The 17198-nt window shown below is 48.7% G+C and overlaps 3 protein-coding genes across 4 annotated transcripts; 2 read left to right on the top strand and 1 right to left on the bottom strand.

Annotated features, from left to right (window-relative positions):
• Window positions 1-1090: 1090 nt before the first annotated feature.
• Window positions 1091-5888, top strand: LOC133921634 (probable enoyl-CoA hydratase 2, mitochondrial). 2 transcript variants are annotated; one of them, XM_062366596.1, is made up of 8 exons: window positions 1091-1354; window positions 1424-1609; window positions 4220-4294; window positions 4506-4596; window positions 4706-4757; window positions 5069-5172; window positions 5285-5361; window positions 5542-5888. In XM_062366596.1, the coding sequence occupies exons 2-8, from the start codon at window positions 1496-1498 to the stop codon at window positions 5716-5718; spliced, it is 690 nt and encodes a 229-aa protein (XP_062222580.1). In that variant the 5' UTR covers window positions 1091-1354; window positions 1424-1495; the 3' UTR covers window positions 5719-5888. The 2 variants fall into 2 exon arrangements, with proteins under 2 accessions (XP_062222580.1, XP_062222579.1); XM_062366595.1 differs by having other exon boundaries at window positions 1096-1354; window positions 1440-1609.
• A 538-nt stretch (window positions 5889-6426) lies between these two features.
• Window positions 6427-10982, top strand: LOC133921633 (ubiquitin carboxyl-terminal hydrolase 3-like). Its single transcript, XM_062366594.1, has 9 exons — window positions 6427-6713; window positions 6815-6946; window positions 7051-7104; window positions 8410-8515; window positions 9248-9306; window positions 9397-9471; window positions 9896-9944; window positions 10058-10134; window positions 10642-10982. The coding sequence occupies exons 1-9, from the start codon at window positions 6435-6437 to the stop codon at window positions 10723-10725; spliced, it is 915 nt and encodes a 304-aa protein (XP_062222578.1). The 5' UTR covers window positions 6427-6434; the 3' UTR covers window positions 10726-10982.
• A 240-nt stretch (window positions 10983-11222) lies between these two features.
• Window positions 11223-13677, bottom strand: LOC133921632 (protein ROLLING AND ERECT LEAF 2-like). Its single transcript, XM_062366593.1, has 3 exons — window positions 12774-13677; window positions 12516-12667; window positions 11223-12407 (listed from the first exon to the last, which is right to left on the bottom strand). Exons 1-3 carry the CDS (start codon window positions 13279-13281, stop codon window positions 11388-11390), a joined length of 1680 nt encoding a protein of 559 aa, XP_062222577.1. The 5' UTR covers window positions 13282-13677; the 3' UTR covers window positions 11223-11387.
• Window positions 13678-17198: the final 3521 nt, after the last annotated feature.

Here is a 17198-nt window from a genome sequence, read left to right as displayed (position 1 = left end):
ACCAAAGAGATGGCGAAGGCGTCATCGCAGGTGAAGCCCTCGACAAGCCTTCTGAGGCAAGGCGAAGACCATTGCATGATGCAATGAGGAAAATGACCAAGGGTGCTCCGAAGGTGCCATCAACCGTAGACTTTTGAGAGGTACGATGGAGGCAAAACCGATGCTGGCAATCAAGGGTCCAGAATGGTATAATTGTAAATAAGACAGATGTACTTAGAAGGATATTATTGTATATTGTAATAGAGAGTGATTGGGTATGATCTATAAATAGGAGACAACACTGTAACCGAAAACAGTGTGTGATATTAATTACGATACACAGTTCCCCATTCAGTGAGTGTCTCTCACCTAGTCTTCGGACCATTCCAGTGGACCAAAGGCCCCTTCTGGGTTCGGTTAAGAGAGTTTCCAACAGGTTGCATGCTCTCCCTCCTTCTCCAATTTTTTTTGCATCTCCGACCCAACCACTAGGGCAAGGGCCTACCTCTCTGAAGTGGCGTCAGTGCTACCCTCCTTCTACTTCCTCTCCTGCCTCACGTATGTTAGGCTCACTGTGGCTTGGGTCACCATCCTTCTGCGCAAGCGAGCTACCATGTTCTGGAATCCACTACTTCATGCTCAAGGCGCTCAACCTCCTCGTCGAGACCGAGGACATGTTCTACATCGAGCGCAATGGCACCACCCACTATTAAGACATGCTCTTTTACATCTTCAGCTTCCTCAAGTGATCTCGCTCTTCACGCTTATAGTGCTTATGGGCACTGACTTATCCTTCTTCAAAGCCATACCTGGATGACTAAGAGAAGAAGGTGCTCATGGGGGTCATCCCAATGCAAGTTGTGGCTAATATTGCACATATGGTGATAGACGAGTTTGAGCTATATGCTCTGGATTAGGTCATCTGAAAGCAAGCTATTCGTGGAAATGCCAAAGAGAAAAAGGGGTACAAGATGACATGTGGGTCTTGATATTTTTAAATTTTTTGAAAATGGCTAGGGGTTATAATTTGCACGGTATCAGATAATTTAAGGAGAAAAATCAGGCCGCGCAATAGTTGAGAAGGTCAAATGGACTACTTCGTGATTCGTCTCTCTCTGTTTGCCTATCTCTCGTCTCTGCCCAGTCATCAGGGAGTCATCAGTCTCCCAGTCTCACCCGGCTACCCACCAGCCGCTCGCGTCCAGCATGCGCTGTCTCCGGGGCCTCCTCGCCGTCTCCGGCCACCTCGCCGGCCGCCACGTGCCTGCGACCACCGCCTCAGCCTCCCCCCACAGCGCTCTCTTCGTTCGTGCCCTCCAAATCCTCGCCCAGGCGGGACCCGTCCGGCTCCAGAAGCTCTCGGCGCCAGACTCCGGTCCGTGCTGACCCCATCTCGCTATCTAGATAAAATTTTGCGTTTCTTTTGGGGGATTCTGTTTCCCAGCTGCGGCCTGCGACAGGGATCGTGGAGGTCAGGCTGGAGCGGCCGGAGGCGAAGAACGCCATAGGGAAGGAGATGATCCAGGGGCTGCGGAGCGCGATCGAGGAGGTGGAGGCCGACGCGACCGCGAACGTCGCCTTGGTATTGAGCTCCTTGCCAAAGGTTTTCTGCGCGGGCGCTGACCTCAAGGTACTGGCTTCATCAGCTGTTGTATGCTCGATTTTGCTCATTATGATTACTCCATTTAGTTTGTAGTTTGTGCTGAGAGGAGAAACTTTTATTTTTCAGTGGCAAAGGCAACAATTGCTTGCTGTTAGTTTAGTTTCTATAGTACATTTGCCTCCTAGTTAGCAGCTCTAGTGTCACGTCTTTGGATTGTTTATTTGGTGGAGAACGGCTTCATTGCATTCAGCAGTGTGGAATTCCTTTGAGGAGCTGCTTATTATATTAAAATGAAGAAATTAACTTAGATTGGGCAATACACCACCTCTGAAGGGAAGGACAACAACATAATACCAATATAACAAGCACGACAATAACCACCACCACAAGCTAAAACAACAGTAAAACTACCACAGCCGGTTGGAGAGAGCATAGCACACGCCGCGCAACACTACCAATGACAACATCGACGACCAACGCACCCCTACATGTAGAGCATCGGTCAGGCCACCCCCACACCAAATCGATCGTCTCCATGTGACTGACCACCGTAGAGAGGAACTTTACCGCCAACGCGCTACGCCAACCACCGCCTCCGAGACTGTCTTGTGATCTTGTTGCCTTAGGGACCAAGCTGCCCCCTGCACCGAGCTAGCCGCCACTAAGTGAGACTGACCGCCGTAGGGTCGAGCTAGGCCATCACCCACTGCTTTGCCACCACGGTATCTTTAGCCACCGCATTGAGCTAACCACTACCATACAGGGCTAGCCGTCGCGTCACGCCACCCGTCATCTTGCCGCCGTCTTGGCACCATGTCAAACTAGCCGTTGCTAAGTATGACTAGCCGCTGCAATCTATGACTCAATGTCTTGTTGTCACACCATCCTTGGCCGTCACGCCAAACTAGCCACTGCCATGCAGAACTAGCCATCGCCCGTTGCCACCAACATAACTCTCGTGAGCCACCTCTCCACATTGCCACCGCACGCAGCCACCACCGCAACTCATGGGTCACTACCCAAACATCATGCGACCGTGTAACACAAGTTGTATGAGTCCGAATCGATGGCACACCGGTCGATGACAAGCATCACCACCGCGCCTCACAAGGCCACCATCACCGCACCGAGGTCGAGCATGGCTATCCATAGCCGAAACAAGCCGCCGCCGAGCCACCACTCCCTGTAGGCCCACCACCAGGGGACGAGTAACGCTCTCGCCTCCACGAAGCCGAGCACAACTGCTCTTCACTGAAATCGGCCGTCGCCAAGCGGAATCGGTCACCGTTGAGCCACCAACCCAGCCTCTCGCAGCACACTACCAGCACCGCGACGCCACCGCACACGCCGCATTGTTACCAGGCTCCACACCACCACCGGTGTCATCCACACACCACCGTCGGCCGCCGCGCACAATCGAACCTCTGCACCACCCACCTCGACGGCGCCCGCTGCCTCGCGCCTCCGCACGTGAGGCCGCACTGCCACGGGCCATCACGCCCATAACCACTCTGACCTGCATCGCCTTGTGCCGGATCCAGCCATCACAACCCAAATCCGTCCACCACCACGACACCTTGTGTCGGATCCGAGAGCTAGCACACCACCGACGCGTGGATCTAGGCCGCCGCCCTTGGATCCAATCGCTGTTGCTGTGACCCCGGCCGCTGTGCATTGATCCGCAACTCCCGCCGCAGGCGATCGATCTTGCCACCACTGGATCAGCTCGGACACGCACGGATTCGCCTCCCCGCCGACTCCGGACTTCCCCCGCCATCGGCTGCCACCTCCCGGCTGCTTGCCGGGCACCTCCTCTTGGCTGAGCTTGAGGGCCCACCTTGACGCTGGCCCTGCCGCCGCCGGGCTTCCGACGGCTTTCTCAAGCGCCGGCGAGGCGGGAGGGATGGAGGCGCCCCTGGCGGCACGTGGGTGTGGCGGCCGCCCCTGGGAGCGACACAGGGGGCAAGGGAAAATCAACACTCATTCAACCAATTGTGCTTTTTGTTCCCTGGTTTGTGTTTTGTCATTTATGAGTGGCACAGTTAAATCTGCTGATGGCTAGTTGACAAGATTGTGCAGGTAAAATGGGTGGTTGAACTTGGTATAGTGTTGAAAACATAATTGGGGAATCGTTGGATATTTCTGGAAGATGAATCAAGAAAGAAATGATCCCACCGGAAATAATGCCTGTTTGAGTTGTGACAGCATAGAGAGGAGTTGGCTTCCGAAAGAATATCAGAAAAGATGATTAAAATAGATTGGAGGCATGCTATCACATTTTAGTGTTAAATGGAGAAAATACAGAGTCAAGAGCTATTGGAGGGTCATACTTATGTCTCATTATGTCTCACCAGTTAGTTGATTTGCGCTATAAACTGTATACTCAACACAAATGTATAGTACGAGTAACATAAGTGGGGGGTCAGATTTATGAAACAATATGTTTGGCTTTCATTATTTTTGAAACAAAGGCTAGCCATCTGCATTGATTTGACTTTATATCAGTCATCGACCTAAAAACATGTATTCATTGTGTAGAAAATGATGGGTGCAATGGTTTTACTTCCTCTGCCCTTTATGTTGTGCTGGTTATAATGCAATCATGAATCATGATAACAATTTAAGAACTACTGACAGGAAAGGAGGTTAATGGGCCCTAGTGAAGTTCGGGAATTTGTTAATTCCTTAAGATCTACATTCTCATCCTTTGAGGTTTGTTCCTGGATGCTTGATTATACTAGGTTCTTTTATATCCAGCATACCTTTGGTGATGGCAACTTTTGAAAAAGCTATCCAGATCAATGTTCATGTTATATGCATGCTCAGCTTTCATACTACGGACCAATAGTTGCCTAAAGGTTCCACATAGATGTTAACATTTCTTGTATGTTTAGAATATTACACATTGCAAATTGCATATCAGGCATTGTCCATTCCAACGATCGCTGTTGTTGAAGGAGTTGCTTTTGGTGGTGGGTTGGAATTGGCTCTTTCATGCGATCTTCGCATATGTGGTAGTGCTTTTATCTGAGATCGAATTCCATCCATTTTATGGTAACAAGTTTTGTTCCTTTCTTTCAAGCGTATGAACCCAATTCCTTTTTCTTCTGCAAATGTTACCAGGGGAGGATGCAAAATTCAGCTTGCCAGAGACTGGCCTTGCTATTATTCCTGGGTATGTGGCCACAATAGCACTTCTATTTTGTAAGTAAAAATATTGTTGACAATGCTGGAGTTGTGCTAGCCTTGTGAATTTAACTTTAGCACTAGTCAAAACTGTTCTTGTTACACAAATTTCTTGCCTCTTCATTGCCAAGTTGAAAACTGCAGCCTTGATTGTAAGCTTTTTATTATAAAGAAAAGGCTGTTGTGTTGCTTATTATACTTGAGTATGATATCACAATTAAATTAGCTTGAGAACTCTTTGGAGGTCCAGTTCAAAGTGATATGCTTAATCTTTTAGCATTTGTTTGCTTCAATATATAGAGCTGGGGGAACACAGCGCCTTCCTAGGATTGTTGGGAGGTCCAGAGCAAAGGAACTAATATTCACTGGTCGTAGATTCGATGCAATGGAAGCGGTGACTATGGGTAAGTCTGTCCTCTTTGCATTTTCTTCCTGTTGCTGCGAGTTCATGTTTCTTACGAACAGCCTTTATCGCTGTTTAGAATAATCATGTTGACATGTATGTCCATGTGGCAGGAGTAGTAAACTACCTTGTTCCTGCTGGCGAAGCTTATCAAAAAGCTCTTGAACTTGCACGGGAGATAAATCAGAAAGTAAGATACTGCTGAACAGGTTATGTGCTTCATTTGAAAAGAAAGATTAGCAAAATTGTTTCCATCTGAAAACTCCCAGCAAATGCAGTTTCTACTTGTGTTGGTTAATTTACTTGAATTAATTCCCGCTGGATCGCTGCCCATCCTTTTAGATGTTACGAGTTTAGTTCTTTCTTTCAGGGCCCGTTAGCAATAAAAATGGCCAAGAAGGCCATCAATGAAGGGGTAGAGGTAGACATGTCCTCTGCACTGGCTGTTGAAGAAGAATGCTATGAGCAAGTCCTGCATACTCAGGATCGTCTTGAAGGTCTAGCTGCATTTGCCGAGAAAAGAAAACCTGTATACACAGGAAAGTAGGCTTGTCGGTGATCTTAGGTTCAAATTGTAAATGGCATTAGCATGCCATCTCTAAAAGGGTGGCAATATGCATGCAGATTCATGTATATCTCAATAAGTTTCAGAAAATAAAAGATGTATCTGGCATGCTATTTGCAAACGAATTGAGATGCAAATAGCATTGCAAAATATAGATGGTGTGCGAATACCAATTTTGAGCGGTTGCCTATTCGTGTTTAGAACTTTAGACAGGGAGAGATTATACCGACCTTCCAAATTGGCACAAAATGCAGTTTATTTTCCTCATCGATTCAAAGGGATTGAGATTTAGGTGCTGCGGTAGCCCTTTACCAACGATTTAGTCCCTCAGTAAGTACCATAATCAGTTCAAGCCGAAGGCATTGTAGTTAGTTCAGGGCAGAAACTCGCAAAGAACTTCACAAAAATCGTGTAAACTAATTTCCTTTGAACACACAAAATAAAGTCCGCCAGAAATTTGAAATACTTTCCCAGGGGCTCTCAGCTCTGCATGACTCCATCCGAATTTTTTTGTAAATAATATTAATTCAATAGAAAATTACAAAAGATATTATGCATCTTCGGTGATACTATTTTTGCAATTTTCAAAAATACATAATATTTTTACAATTTTCCATTAAATTAATATTATTTTAAAAAACTCACTCCATCCAGGGGCTCTTAGCTCCGCAACGAGTCAACGAACTTGACAACGATCCATGGGCTACTGCCCGGCCCGCTTCCCGTCCGCGCGCCGCGTAGCCGCACGGGCGTACAGCGTACGCAACCTGCCTGCGCCCCCGCTTTCGCTTCACCGCACCGCGCCGCGCCGCATCACAAAGCCCCGCACCAACACAGCAGCCCCACCTCATTCGCCTCCGCCCGCCGCTGCACCTTCCCATTCTCTCGCCAGCTCCCGCTCTCCTCTTCCTCCGCGCGCCGAGAAGATGGGGAAGCGGTGGATCCCCCTCGAGGCAAACCCCGACGTCATGAACCAGGTGAGCTCGCGCCGCCGCTGCTAGGGTTTCGTCTCCTTCCGTTCTGGCCGCTCTCGCTCACCGGTGGCGGCGCTTCGCGACGCGGGGTGACATGCTTGCAGTTCATGTGGGGACTGGGAGTCCCCGAGGGGGACTCGCAGTTCTGCGACGTCTACGGCCTCGACGACGAGCTGCTCGCCATGGTGCCCCAACCAGTGCTCGCCGTCCTCTTCCTCTACCCCCTCACCTCCCTGGTAATTAATCCCTCGTGCCCCCTCTGGGTGATCCGCCTCGCTTCGCTTTGGGTTGTGTGATGTCTGGGAGGTGATTAACGGGTTCATTGCTTTCCGGTGAGCAGGACGAGGAGGAGGAGGAATCCGGCGCTTCTGGCACATTGTCCGCAGGAGGCAAGGTACTGTTGTATCCTCCTGTTCTGCTTTGCTGCCCATGCATGCAATGTGTTCGACAGAATGCCTCGGCCACCTTAGTAATGCTTTGGGGTGTAGATCGGTGTGCTGAAATAGGGTAGATAAGTTTTAGTCCGAAACGGTACACGCCAGTCTTCCAGAGTGGGAGGCTCTTGTGTCAACTAGACTTTTGTAGTTAGAATTGTTCTTTGAATATTGTTGATTGAAAATTTCTTGCTAGTGTCAGGATAGTCCCCTCAGTCCTTGAACTGCTGCATCAGCTTTTGTGATAAGAGTATGTTACTCACTAGTAGTCTAGTACAGTATCATGCTGTGATTCTGCAGTTGATTCTGTTTACAGGTGGTAGATGCCCAGCAAATGGAAAAGACAGTAACTAATTGTTATCTATGTTACCATATATTGAATTGTTCATGAATTTGTTTGACTCGTTTATTTGAAATACTGCTTTATCCACACTGGATTATGATGTTACTGCATGTTTACTAGTTGAATCAACTACAGTACTCTGTGATGGTGGTTGATCACTTATCAGGCCTTCAAGGATTGAACGCTCTTATCATATTGCTAAATGATGTATTCAAGGAACACCTACTAGTTTCAGCTCCATAAAATAAATCTCAAGTGATGGCTTCAGTAGTGTGTGCCTGTATGGTGGTTACGTAATTGCATAATTATTTTTACTACCCAGATACATTTTGCTGTGATTACTTTACTTGATCATGGTCATGAACCATGTTTCTTTTACACCAGAAATAACATACACTGTTTTGTTTGTGGCGCACCACAACTTTCAATAGCATACATCATCAGACACTGTACATATCTATTTTGTGTTACTATTAGGGCCTTTTTATGATATTTAACCTTTGTTTTATTATTTTGGTGCTTGGTTCTGTAAACATGCCACTTCAGTTTCCTTATGAATCAACCAGTTTATTCTCCTTTGTTTCCCAATTTTTTAATCCTTTTTTAAAAGATATGAAAGCACATGGTATTGTAGATACGTCAAATGTTCTTTTTTCACTTCACTCACGCATAATTTTCTAAAGGACATACATCAATTTGTGGTATACTGGCTTCCAATTTGAGAAAATGTTGTAGATACGTCAAATGTTCTTTTTTCACTTCACTCACGCATAATTTTCTAAAGGACATACATCAATTTGTGGTATACTGGCTTTCAATTTGAGAAAATGTTGAGTTACTCAAATCTCTTTTTACATTGAGAATATTGCTGAGGTGAATGTTTGGTCTTTGCATTTTTTAATCCCAGAAATTCTTGATGCAGGATTTGAGCGAGAAGGTATACTTTACAAAGCAGACTGTTGGCAACGCTTGTGGAACAGTTGGTGTTATTCATGCAATAGGGAACGCCACATCTCAAATCAAGCTAGGTAATTTTGGAACTTTGGATTCACATTTAGCTATTTGTGTACCATCTACACTGTACAGTCTACAACCTGCAGTTTTGAGTCACTATGTATCTGTAACCCATAATAGAAGGCCAAAATACCTTCTATGCATAGAAAATTAGCAGATAGAGATAACCTAATAGCCAAGAAAAGGCCACTTAAGTGATACTGTTCTGGTGTACCAATTTAGTTAGTTTGGCTGAGTAACTAGTAGGCATTCAGGTATGTTTACCTACATTTACTATTTATGATGTCAGACTTCAGAGTAAATATTTTGCTTGGTTTGTGAAACTCCAAATGCATTCCCCTAACTTTGCCACTCTTACTGAAGTTAAATAAAGTTTGATGAAACCGAGTGAATATGGCGTCAGACTTGAGGGCATGGTTATTGCTCAATCAGCATATGCAGGAGAAAATTATAGTGATACTTTATTCAGCTCCTTTTGTTTCGCCCGTCCTTTCCGTGAACCTTCATCATAAATTGGACAAGGAAAGTTCATATACTGATCAGGCTTTCTAGCGCATATTGCCTAAGCGTAGTTCATATTTTCGTTAAGGCACGTTTTGACAGCTTGAGACTTGTCCCAATAGTCTATTCTAATGACCACCTCTTTTTCTGTATGTAGTGAACGTACCCTGAAAAGTGCCATTGTATTCTGAATTCTGTTGGACTTACTTACATCATGACTTCTTGGGTACTTTTCTTATTTGCAGTTGAGGGGTCCTATTTTGAGAAGTTTTATAAGCAAACGGCTGATATGGATCCAGTCCAGGTTAGTATTAACATATGTAGCTTCATTTTCAGTACTGTTCATGGTCAACTTTTGTTTTGTTCTCATGTACAAAATATTTGCTATCCTCAGCGTGCTGCCTTCCTTGAGGAGGACAATGAGATGGAGGATGCTCATTCTGTTGCTGCGTCTGCTGGTGACACTGATGTAACCACATCCAAGCAGTTCTTTTTGATATGTAGATTATTTTAATACAGCGTTAAACATTATTCTTTGGAGTACAAAACCAGTTAGCATGTTGTATCGCTACCACGGCTGACATTCTTCATTTTGAATCAAGTCATCATGTTTAATCAAGCCGTCATGTTTAATGTTCCTGACTGAATGCCATTCTATAAGAGACATAATTGGTAACTTTTGTGCTTTCATTTACATGGAGTGATGTTTTTAAGAAATGGACACTCTAATAAACACTTCTTGAAGGAATATTCAATTAGAGTAAAAGCTCGTCGCAATAGCAGAAGACAAACAAATAAATATGCTCTTATCAGTGATAGTTCTCTGTTCCTCCCTAACTTCTGTTCTCTCACGCTTATTTTTGTCATCTTAATTGTCTTCCCTTCCGGTGCAGGCAAATGTTGATGTGAATGAACATTTTGTATGTTTCTCCTGTGTTGATGGTAGGTGTCACACTGCCACTACGGTCCCTACTTAAATGCTTCACCTTATTGTTAGTAGCGCCCATCTGTTGGTTTGTTGGTGAGCTTATATAAAATCTTTCGACATGCATCAGGTGAACTTTATGAGCTTGATGGACGAAAATCACAACCCATATCTCATGGCCCTTCATCACCTAGTACCTTGTTGCAGGTCCAATATTTCCTCGTGTATTGCTTGCTTCCCATTTTCTATTTTTAGCTTATGAAATGGAAGGATGCTTGCAGATTTCTGCCCTTAATTGTCATGTTGGTCGTTTCTTTTGCCAGATTATTTGATGCTATATTTTCTTTTGTGAAGAAAAATTAAATCTGGAGTATTTGCTTGAGGGTGCATGCTAAAGTTTATTTGCAATGAACATAGCATGTATTTTTTTTTAGGGGCATTTGCAAATACCTCTCTGATTTTTTATTTTTTGCAAGGATATCATTTGAATGACAGTTTTAATGGTATTTTTGCAATTTTCTAGTGGCAAGCTTGCAATAATACTAAGAGTAGTGGTTTCTTTGCAATTGTCCCTTTTTTTATCGTGCCTGATCAAACATTTATAATGGTTTTGATTTCTTTATATGGGTCAATGGATGTATCTGTCATCTGTTCTTTCTTTTTTGTTCTACCATAGAAGTGTGATCTCATCATCTGCTTTAAATCTGTTCTCAGGATGCTGCAAAAGTCATCAAAGCCAGAATTGCGGAGAACCCTAACTCAATGAACTTCAACGTCATGGCTCTGTCAAAGAACTGATGTAAGCTGCCATGGATAGGTTTTCTTTGATGAACACGAACCCTTTTTCCTTTCGCATGTGCTGGGCAGTGGGTGCCCAGAACCCTATGGAAGGTCTGCATAGGGCAAAACGAAGATAGGAAAACGATTACCAAAAGCACGAAACTGGGCTGTTTGCACAAATTTTCGATCGTATGACTTGAAATGTTCGGTTATACTCTCGTGCCTTGTTTGTGGAGATAGAAACTGTTATTCAAATGGTTACTTGTTTCCTGTTATGAATTGCATGGGGACTGCAATGTTTAGTTACTGCAGACGATCTTTCCTCGTCCTGTTTCTCGCAGTCCCAGGCTCATAGTAGCTTCCTCCGCAAGTTGATTCAGCGAAACTAGCCCTTTTGTAGTTTCCACGCAAATAATAGCAATGTTGCGTTGTTGCATATTCACGTTTCTCATTGTGTGATTAAACCGAAACAATAATCGCTGGCCAACCTAGGAAAACATTGTACAGGGCTTGCGTGCAGGTGCAAAGGGTAAGAATATACATAGGCAAAAACAGTAGAATCGCTGAGCACGGTAATGTCTCGACTTTATACTGTCTTGTCCCTTCGAAATGTACGTATAGACGCGAAAAACAGAAAGAAAAAAGGCAACGCAAAATAATCAACTCATAGAACTAGTGAGCTACTGTGCATGGGTATTTTGCGGCGCCCTGCACACAGCCTCCAGCGCATGCGCAAGCGACGTCGAGAACGCGGCCATCGCCTGGAACACGGCGGGCAACTTCCCCTGCACGCTGCTGACCGTCGCCGACCTCGTCGCGTCGATCGCCTTCGCGTGCCTTCGCATCTCGTCCTCCACCGTCTTCCGGCACGCGGCGATCTCCTCCCTCCGCTGCGCCACCTCATTGTGTGTGTCGCGCGCCTGCATGTGGTCCTCCCTCCAGGCCCTCCCCCAGTGCCACAGCGAGATGCCCGCGGGCGCGTAAGAGTCGTAGTAGCTCTTCTCGACCTGGCGCAGCATGCGGGACTTTCGGTCGAGCTCTCGGGAGTACTGCCTCACGCGCCGCGCCACCCGCAGCTCGTTGCTCTGGAGCGCGTAGAGCGCGCGGGCGGCGCCGGAGAAGTTCTTCATCGATTTCAGCGCGTCGACGCAATGCACGCGGTCGAGCGCCTTTCCCCACCGGTCGACGAAGGCGGTGAGCTCGGCTGCCACGGGGGAGGCCTCGACGCCGTTTATTGGCGTCAGCGTCAGCTTGAGCCAGCCGTGAATGGCGTGGACGTAGTCGCGCTGGTGCTTGGTCATGTGGCCCATCGCCACGCACCAGACATTCATGGCGGCCTCGAGCGCCCGCGTGGCATCATGGTGGATCTCCGTCGTGGGCTCCATGGATGTCAGGCTGCTCAGCCCGCGCAGCTGCTGCGTGATCAGGCTCTGCGCCTCGTGGTGCTGGCGCATCACCTTCCACATGTCGAGCGTGGCGTGGCAGAGCCCGAGCAACTGCCGCGCGAGGTGGGTGTTGCAGAGCTCGGCGATGGCGGACGAGCTCGCGTCCACGGCCTGGGAGGCGGCCGCGAGCTGCGCGCGCGCCCTGACCCACGCGGCCTTGAGCTTATGGATGTCGACGTCGATCTTCCGGCTGTACTCCTGGTCCCGCAGCTCAGCGAGCATCTTGTCGTGCTTGATCTGCAGGTGCTCTCTCGCCTGTATTGCAAGATCACATCGTTGGAGTAGCTAGTAAGACGATCTGTCAGTTTGAGCGACAATAATGCAAGATTACATCATTGCTTGATGTCGTGTCAGTTTGTTCACCTTGACATCCTTGTACAGCTTCTTCTCCCATGCCAGGAGCTGCTGCAAGGTGGAGCTGTGCCTCTGCCGGCCGTTCATGCTGTCGACGCGGTCGTGTGCAACCGATGGCGCCGAGAGGCAGCAGAGCGCGCCCAAGAAGCTGTTCGAGCCACCTGCAAGAAAATTCAAGTAACCAGTTAACAATTGCCCATTTAAAAGCCTAGCAAGTGATCGACACACGTATTTCTGTCGGTCAGTGACTGTGATGCGGGGCTTTACCTTTGAACTCGGCGCTGCTGATCTCGAGTAGGCTCGACACAGCGTCGCCGGCGACGCTTGCCTTGACGAAGTACTCCTCCAACCCCGCCGCGACCTCCGCGAGGCTGTGGTGCCTCACCACCATCCTCAGCTCCTCGCCGCCCTCGCCCCCACCTTCGGTTCGCGTGGCCGCCGCGCCAACGTCAGCAACAAAACCGGCGTCCTGCTCCTCGCGCTGTCGCTCGATGGCACGGAGGAGCGGCGGCGGCGAGGAGGGTGGGAGCGGGCGGTGCACCAGCACCGCGGGCGGGGTGTGGTCGGACACGGGGATCGGCTCGCCGACCGCGAAGCGCGTGAGCGTGGACGCGACGACGCCGAGCGACCTGAGGTACGCGGCGTGCGAGGCCGCGAGGTGCCGGCGCAGCCGCACGGCCTCCCTCAAGACCCGCCGGCGCTCGCGGCACCGCTTCGTGTGCTCCCGCGCGGCCGCACGGGCCGCGTCCCCCTCGCGCGACGAGGCGGCGCCCATTTGTTGAGTTCGAGACAGCAAGGGGTCGTTCTCCTTATCGGCGGTCGGAGCAGACTGCACGGCCCTAGTGGGATTACGCGAGGCGAACAGTGAAGTAAGCAGCTCAGCAGGTTTAGTAGCACTCGAGGGAGACAGTGAGTGTACTTATCGGCATCGATCGGCGGGACAGCGCGTTGGTTATGAACACAACCAGCAGGGACGAGGAGATCGAATGAGAGAAAGGCAACGGGAAGAATGACAGGAAGGTGGTTTGGAAAAGGAGGGCATATCGCGTTTTCAGATGGAGCTAAGGAGGCGGGTTGCGGCTGCCCGTCCCACGGCCGCAAACGCGAATGCGGGCTGATGCGGCAACCTGTATGACACCGCAAGCTTTTGGGGGTTCTGCGGCAACCCGCATGCAACTGCGAGATTGCAGGTTGCAGTGTTTGCTGGTTTTTCAGATTTGTTTGGCCATCTGTCGGTGTATCAGGGACCCAGGTCAGGCCAGTCGTCTGCCACGTGTCACCATCCCGTGAGGTCCCTCTCGCGGGATGAGAAAAATCTAAGTTCTGGGAGAAGGTGCTCGGGGCACAGCCTCTGGTCTCCGAGCATCCAGTTCTCCGATGACCCGTAGAGTCCAAGTACCGGGAAGAAAGTGCTCGGGGAGGTGCCCGGTCACCCCCGAGCACCCTAGTCCCCCGACGATCAGAATAGCTAAGTTCCGGGAGAGAGCGCTCGGGGGGCTGCGTGCAGCAGCCCCCGAGCGCCCGGTTCTCCGAGGGTCAGTGCAAAAGTGCTCGGGAGAGAGTGCTCGGGGTTGCACGTGGCAGCCCCCGAGCACTCGGTTCCCCGAAGGTTCGTGCGAGAGTGCTCGGGAGAGAGTGCTCGGGAAGGTAAACAGTACCTCCGAGCACCCGGTACCCTGAAGGCAAGGGCAGGCATTCTCGGGAGAGGGTGCTCAGGGAGGTGAACAGTACCCCCGAGCACTCGGTGCCCTGACGACCCAGAAGGACCCCCGAGGGCCCGCCGATGAGGTGTCAGCCAGTTAGAGGTCTAAGGCCGCATTTAATGGGCATGCACGCCATGACATCCCCAACTGCTCCCGCCGCAGTGTCAGTTCCTGCCATGCTTTGGCAGAGAGGCGTGGGGCCATTAATTGTACGGGTCCCGTCCCATATCATCCGGTATGTCTCGGGATAACATCGCTAGGATCAAGGCGTTCCGCCTGCCGCCCTGCCGTGGCAGAGGAACAAGACAGGGCGGGCACGGCGGGTGCCTCTGTGGCTGCCCGGTGGGCCCTCTCAACGGCGCCCGTCGCCAGGGCGCCCACAGTGACAAGTGACCGGACGCGCGCCGCGTTTTTTTCACCGCCCCAGTCACTTCGCCCAGAAGAAATGATGACGCCTTTCTCAGTCGTGGCGTCTTGGAACTTGTGCCCCTTCCTTCCCGTTCGAGGTATGTCGCGGCCGACGAGTGCATAAAAGGATCGGCATACAGGGGGAGGAAGCCTAGGCAGTGAACCGGGACACCCAGACGAAGAAGACGAACCCCACAACGAACCAAGCCAACAGACGAAGACATTGCAAGCAAGCCTGAGCAGAGCTTCTGTGAGAAACCGTCCAAATAGTATTCTAATTAATCATCAGGATGATCATTATTCATAATCACAACCTCGATGATTAACCAGAATACCATTCCGGTAGTCCCGGCACGTGTTTTGTGCTCAGGATCGGAACACATGCCTTCCAACTCAAATATCACAACACAGTTTAATAGAGAGCAAGTAATTAAACTGGATTACAATTATTAAACATGCAACTGCTTCCACAATTTACAACAAAAGTGGAACAACAACAACTAAGCAGCGGAAGAAAAACCTATACAACAAAAGAGTATGGAGCCGTATGCCCTTAGGCTACATACCAAAAGCGCCGGAGTTCGGAGTAGAAGGTGCTACTCCTGCCCGCCACCCTGATCGGCAGGCACAAAGTAGCCGAACACTGCCTCTTCCTCGCCAACCTGCGAACCTGAAAGCAACTTAAGGGCAGCACCCCTTAGTATGAAGGTATTAGCAAGTCTTACACAATATGAGTATATATATATTCTCGACTCCAAGGATCATGCATTTAAAGCTGTAGCAAGGATTAAGACATGTTTAAGTTTATTAGGCGGTAAGCAACCTAGACTCTAGGTGTAAGCAACTGACTTAACCAACCACCAACTCAAACCCTGCCAACCAACTGATCAGAACAGATATATGAACAACAAGTGTATAAAAGTAAACCATTCCCACCAAACCACCGACCACATACCGACCAAACCACCTCAAACCAACCATGCCACAACCCACATTGAAACTCTACGACCAAAACATGGTCGCTCGGTGGAGATAAGCGATAGCAATGCTCATGACCGAGAGCGCGGCAGTTCGAACTGATTATACACCTTGCAGGGGATACTCCTGGACCCACACGACACAGGGACCATACGGCTTGTGCCACCCGCTAAGATGCACACAAGGGGGGTATCCGTGACAACCTTTCCAAACCAGGCCCAACCATGTGGATCAACCATAGCTCGGCGCGGCGGTATTAGAACTACTCCCCGAGCAAACTAACACCGCTAAAAGCCCGGACTCAAACCGGACTCACACCGTCTATGACGAGGCCCACATGACCACATCTGCGAAGGTAATCAGCTCGCCTACCATTATATCAGCATGTGGTGAGTAAGGTAAGTGCTAAAGCCGACTACACCGATGGTCGGTGCTTAACCGGTACAAGCGGTCTACGGTGTCCGGGTTCCCTCCCCGAACTGCCTGAGGACTCCTCGTGAGCAGATGACACCCCTAACACCGCCCACACCTCGTCTCAACTCACCACTCATCAAACCAACTCACCATCAACACAACCACAAGCGTGAACAAGTAAAAAGCCCTAGGCTCGCGACAACGGTGGACGCCGTCGTCAACTTCTACCGGAAAGCCTAAGTATCACTAAGCCTAGCGAACTAAAATTAGACCGCGACGACACCACTAGGCTCCAATGGAATAACACATGACACATGACCGAAATGGGAGAATGCATCGGCATAGGTTCTACCCAACTCGGTACCTGACACATGTAATGTATACATAAGCATAGATAACATATTAGATTTCGAATTGACTCGGTGCAATATGATAGATGCTTGCCTTGCTGCCCTAGCTGCTGCTCACAGCTACCCGAGTCACGATCACCACTGCGGGAACCTCCGGGGACAGCCTTGTTCGCCTCATCGAAGTTCCCTAAAAGAATCACGCGTGCAATGTAATGAATATGAATGTTATGAAATGAAGGATGCTCCATAGAATGCGATAACAGTGCAAATCTTCAGGGCACGAGTTCTAAAGCATCGAAGATTTTTCTTAAATGGGATTACTGTCAAACTTTTGAACACTTCTAGGATTAATTAAGCTTAACCCTATATAGAATGGTAACAACATCTAACATGTGAGTGACTATTTTTGCTGAATAGGGGGTATTAAAACAAGAATAACAAAACTAGACTCATCAATTTTGGAAATACCAAACTTTAACTATGAATTATCAAAGCCTAGACATTTTTCATTTACTCAATAATTCACAGCACACATTTCATGGCCACTGGTATTTTTAATAGATAGATCATGTCATAACAAAACCAACAAAATTGGTTTCATAAATTTTGGAGCTCTACACAATTTCCTATGCATTTTTCAAGATTTCAGCCGATTTATCAACTCAATAGATATTCATTTCGCAATTTCCGATTTTCTCTAATATTAAAATGGGCCCACGCCTTTTTCTACCGGCACCGACCTAGCCCAAGCCACTGACCGTGGGCCCGGCTCCCTTGACCGAAGTCAAAATCAGCCCACGGCCGCTGCACGCGCGCAACTGGCGGACGGCCGGCGACCC

Source organism: Phragmites australis, chromosome 6 (assembly GCF_958298935.1).
Source record: "Phragmites australis chromosome 6, lpPhrAust1.1, whole genome shotgun sequence".
Classification (NCBI taxonomy): Eukaryota; Viridiplantae; Streptophyta; class Magnoliopsida; order Poales; family Poaceae; genus Phragmites; species Phragmites australis.
The sequence above is the reverse complement of the archived record's forward strand: the minus strand, read 5'-3'. Positions and strand labels throughout refer to the sequence as shown.

Coding starts and splice junctions, on each gene's coding strand:
- LOC133921634 (XM_062366595.1), top strand. CDS start 1,186: ATGCGCTGTCTCCGGGGCCTCCTCGCCGTCTCCGGCCACCTCGCCGGC. Junction 4,758..5,068: donor GGCCTTGCTATTATTCCTGG/GTATGTGGCCAC, acceptor TTCAATATATAG/AGCTGGGGGAACACAGCGCC. Junction 5,173..5,284: donor AATGGAAGCGGTGACTATGG/GTAAGTCTGTCC, acceptor TCCATGTGGCAG/GAGTAGTAAACTACCTTGTT.
- LOC133921632 (XM_062366593.1), bottom strand. CDS start 13,281: ATGGGCGCCGCCTCGTCGCGCGAGGGGGACGCGGCCCGTGCGGCCGCG. Junction 12,668..12,773: donor CAGCAGCGCCGAGTTCAAAG/GTAAAGCCCCGC, acceptor ATTTTCTTGCAG/GTGGCTCGAACAGCTTCTTG. Junction 12,408..12,515: donor AGCTGTACAAGGATGTCAAG/GTGAACAAACTG, acceptor CTTGCAATACAG/GCGAGAGAGCACCTGCAGAT.
- LOC133921633 (XM_062366594.1), top strand. CDS start 6,435: ATGGGCTACTGCCCGGCCCGCTTCCCGTCCGCGCGCCGCGTAGCCGCA. Junction 8,516..9,247: donor CACATCTCAAATCAAGCTAG/GTAATTTTGGAA, acceptor TCTTATTTGCAG/TTGAGGGGTCCTATTTTGAG. Junction 9,307..9,396: donor CTGATATGGATCCAGTCCAG/GTTAGTATTAAC, acceptor TGCTATCCTCAG/CGTGCTGCCTTCCTTGAGGA.